At 31.0% G+C, this 4,569-nt stretch overlaps 1 protein-coding gene across 1 annotated transcript; it reads left to right on the forward strand.

The window, feature by feature from the left end:
- Positions 1-2,964: 2,964 nt before the first annotated feature.
- On the forward strand, positions 2,965-3,996 carry LOC149169257 (uncharacterized). Its single transcript, XM_089425133.1, has one exon. It carries the CDS (start codon positions 2,965-2,967, stop codon positions 3,994-3,996), a length of 1,032 nt encoding a protein of 343 aa, XP_089281259.1.
- The last annotated feature ends 573 nt before the right edge of the window (positions 3,997-4,569 follow it).

Here is a 4,569-nt window from a genome sequence, read left to right on the forward strand (position 1 = left end):
TATCATCTTCATTCGTACAATTCACATGTCAATCTCTATCTTTTTACCTTAAATTTTCCTTAAGGTAAGGTTTCTCTTAATTCGACCCACACTTATTTTATTTATTTTTAATTTAATTTTTATTTATTCTTATTATTTTTATAATTCATTTTTATTTATTTATCCAAAACTTCACTATATCATTAATTATTTTGTTTATTTACTTTTATAATTTTCTCTATTATTATTAATAATAAGCATTAAATTATATCCATTCAAATCTTTGAAACTACAATTTAATTATAACTCATCATAATCCTAAAATAAGTAAAACTAAAAATGTTAGGAATGTTATCATTGAATGGTTCAAATATTTGTTATTGAAAATATACATTGAAAAGATTAACAATATTTACACTTTATAAAATACATAAATTTTAGGATATGCTCTTTAAAAAAATAATTAATAATTAATATAGTGAACATTTAAATTTTTAAAAAATAAGTAAAATATTATTTTTTATATTTTTTTTGGTTTGTCAAGTTGTTTGAGATTTCGAGAAATGTGTGATTTGAGAAACAATGATTTACATCTAAGTCATCAAAATCTCTTGGCCACACCAATCCTTAACATAGTAATGATTTACGACATCTAAGTCATCAAAATCTCTTGACCACACCAATCCTTAAGATAGTTAAATTTTTTCCCATAGAATTTCGAACATATTAACTTCACATCAAAAACACCCTATTATCATCTATTCTACAGGAAGTGGACAAATTATTATTTTTTATATATAAATATAAATTATAATAATAACTATAATGATTTAATTTAATTCAAAAATGAATGGCCATCTTTTGACAAAAATCCATTTTAAATAAATAAATCAATATTAAGCCAAAACTAGAACTTCAACTCAGAACTTTTCCTAGTAAAAAAATAAAATAAAGGTAACAATGGGTGTTGGTAGTGTTTCAAATTAGAAACGATAATAAAATAAAAATAATAACGAATGATGGTAGTATTATGAACTTTTCCCAGTAAAAAAATAAAAGTAACAATGGGTGTTGGTAGTGTTTCAAATTAGAAACTATAATAAAATAAAAATAGTAACGAATGATGGTAGTATTATGAAATAGTATGTAAAATTATGAGAAAAGTTGTAGTGATGGTGGTGGGAAGTTGGGGATGACAAATTGTGGCCGGTTATTCATTTATTTATTATGTTAATTTAATATTCATGAGATTTGAATTAGTAACTTATGGTAAAAAGTGTTTTAATAGTATATTTATTCAGAGTCAATTCAAAATTTCATAGATTTTGGTTAAACAATTTTAGTATTTAAAAAAATTAAATATTAAATTTATTTATACATTCACAAATATATTTTAAATAAAAAAAAGTTATAGTCTTTTGAAAATTTTAAACAATGTATAATTTTTATACAAATTCAAAAGCAAAATAAGAAAACACTATAATTTCTTAACAATTTAGAATAATTGTCATCCCATTTATAGTTACGATAATAGAAGTTGTATGTTAAAATACATAAAAATAATTATCCTTATCATCAAGTATGTCTTATATTACAATAGACAAAAATAATTATTAAAAAGATATGCATGTTTGGTTTGGAATAAGGACTTCTATTATTTTAATTTAGTTATTCATAAGTATAAAATGGATGGTAGAGATTTCACCTCCATAAAATATTCTAGAATATTAATAGTGTATAATGGTTGATATTTATTTTCATAGTAATAATAATAAAATAATATCCATTTTTAAGGTATTCTAGAATATTAATAGTGTATAATGGTTGATATTTATTTTCATAGTAATAATAATAAAATAATATCTATTTTTAAGGTCAAAGCCAAGCCAGACAGCAAATAACAAATTGGTGTATGAGACCCCCTTGTTTGTGGGACAAAGGACCCACCTCCGGGCAGCAATTTGACCTCTGAGTCTAGCAAGGCATACATACTCTACCCCCTTTGGTTTTGAACCTGTAATCTGCCAGGACAAAAATCATGTTCTTAACCATTAAGCCTACTCAAACTATAATATATACAACTAATTTAAAAATATATTTTAAACAGCAAAAAATGCACATTCTTAATTAAAAACTTATAACCAAATTAACTTAATTTTTTTTTTCTCTAACCGCATATTTTTAATTATAAAATATAAAATTCAACTCTACTTTTCTTAATCCATGGCATCATAAATTTTCTATACGACGTAACGTTTGGAATCATATAAATATGGTTCTCTTCAATACCTTTTACTCATTACTTGTCAGCGTTTCTATCAGCATAGTTTCCAAATACCAAATGATTATTATATTTTAGATATAACATCGGCCATCTAATTTTTAAGAATAACTTTGCTCTATTTGGCGTGGCCACTTATACTGTACTGCACCTCAAAAAATGTCTAATGCCAACCAGAATAAGAACGCGCAGAATAATAGACACCCATACGACTTTGATGTCGCAGGTCCTCTTTATTTATCCAAACCATGTTGGCGAGAGATTCTCACATCTAGATGGTAACTAGAATCCTCTAATTTAGATAGATATAGCTCATGTTTATGTGAGAATTCATTTTTTTTTTCTTACCCTTTGTGTGAGTGTTAGTTTTACAGTATATGAATATGATTGATGTCTTTCTGTGCGGTTACTATAGTGTAAAGTGGTGCGTTGATAATTGATTAGTTTATATATAGTTGAATTGAGGCTTCTGCGATTCATAATAGTTGAAAAAATAATTCTGGCCTAAATCACATGTAGACAGAGATTTGTCGAGACATTTTGAACCAACCATTATGGTTCAATAGTTTTGATGAGATTAGATTATAAAATTTGTGTAGATTAGATTTCCGCACCTAATTCTTAAATGATATCAGCTAAATTTAATAATTGATATATTATTTGTATTTGTGCACAGGCAATATGACAGTTATAAATGGAGAGTGATGGCATGCATGGTGCAGGCAGCGTATCTGTTAGAAGTTGACAGGCAGGAAAATCGATTGGGGGATAAAGCATTGGCACCCAAATGGTGGAAGTTCTTCAAATACGGATTGGTGGAAGTATTGGTGGACGAGAGAGATGGATCCATCTTTGGAGCAGTTTTTCAGTGGGACATCTGTGCTGCACTCCGTGATCTTCTGATAGTGAAGCCATATAAGGCACCTATGTCAATAATAGCCCTCAGAGGGACCCTGCTGAGAGGTCCTAACGTGAGAATTGACCTGATAGACGATCTGACACATTTTACAACGGAGAATCTTGGTGGCTCCCATAGGTTTCACAGGACAATAGAGGCGGTGAGGAGATCTGTGGACAAATATGGGAGCAGTGAAGTGAGCATGGCTGGGCATTCACTGGGTGCTGGCGTGGCTTTGTCGGTTGGCAGAGCCTTAGCAGTGGAGGGTATATTCGTTGAAACCCATCTCTTCAATCCCCCTTCTGTGTCTCTGCCCCTGGCTCTCAGATGTGTTGGGGACAAGTTGGGATCCTTTTTAAAGGACATTTTTCTGCCTCATAAAAGGAAGAGGAATAATGACAAACGGCCACATGATGATGATAAGACAGAGGATCGTTCTGTTAAGAAAAGTAAAGAAAACCAGAAATGCGGTCCCCATCATGATGTCCGGAAATGGCCGGGTCCCCAACATGAAATCCAGAAATGGGTTCCCCATCTTTATCTAAACTGTAACGATCCCATTTCTTGTCACTACTCTGATTATGAGTACTGTGAGAGGCGTAAGAATTTCGAACTTTTTGAAGTTGATGAGAAATTACTTTCGGGCGTGCTAGAGGAGTCTGGTATGGACCGTGTAGCTATCAAAGTGTATGTGGTTCCCAAGGGTTCCATGAATCCTTTTGAAGCTCATAGTCTTCAACAATGGTGGTCTCTGGAATCAGAGCCCCGGATGGCTTTCGATGGGAATACATTGATACATCACCAGCTTGGTTCTCTGCTTCATATGAAGAATAATTAACGAGATTCTCTGGTTCAGTTTTCAACGCAGCACAATGGTCCAGATCAATCCTCCAGTGTGTCGCTACCTGGTAGAGAATTATTAATCTGAATTTATATATAGCTAAATACAGCGTTTTTCCAAAGTTTTTTTTAATTACAAATTCCAGTGAAAGAATATCACATAAAATATATAAAGTAAGAAATTTATCTTTTAATAAATCTGGCTAAACACTACTTTATTTATTTATATTTTAAATATTTTAAATCAAGTTAAGTATAAATTTAAACTTCAATTTCCTTATATACTAAAAAATTCAAACACGTATATTTTTGATAACTTGGAGCTCATCCTTCCGCACTTGGAGGTCATCTTTCGATACCGCTAAATGTCAAGGAAAGACTTAACCAGCCAATATTGGGTATTTAATGCCCTCAGAGCACGCGACTTAACGGAAAATTCGGCATTAAATAATATTTGCCCGCTCCCGTGTTATCGGGCTAAGTGGCGTGCTGCTCTAAGGGCATTAAATACCCAATATATGGCTGGTTAGCTCCAGCCAAATGTCAATACCACTTCGTGTGTTAGAATTTA

This window comes from Pinus tabuliformis, chromosome 4_2 (assembly GCF_031772625.1).
Source record: "Pinus tabuliformis cultivar Carrire ecotype Pingquan chromosome 4_2, CPIR1, whole genome shotgun sequence".
Taxonomy (NCBI): domain Eukaryota; kingdom Viridiplantae; phylum Streptophyta; class Pinopsida; order Pinales; family Pinaceae; genus Pinus; species Pinus tabuliformis.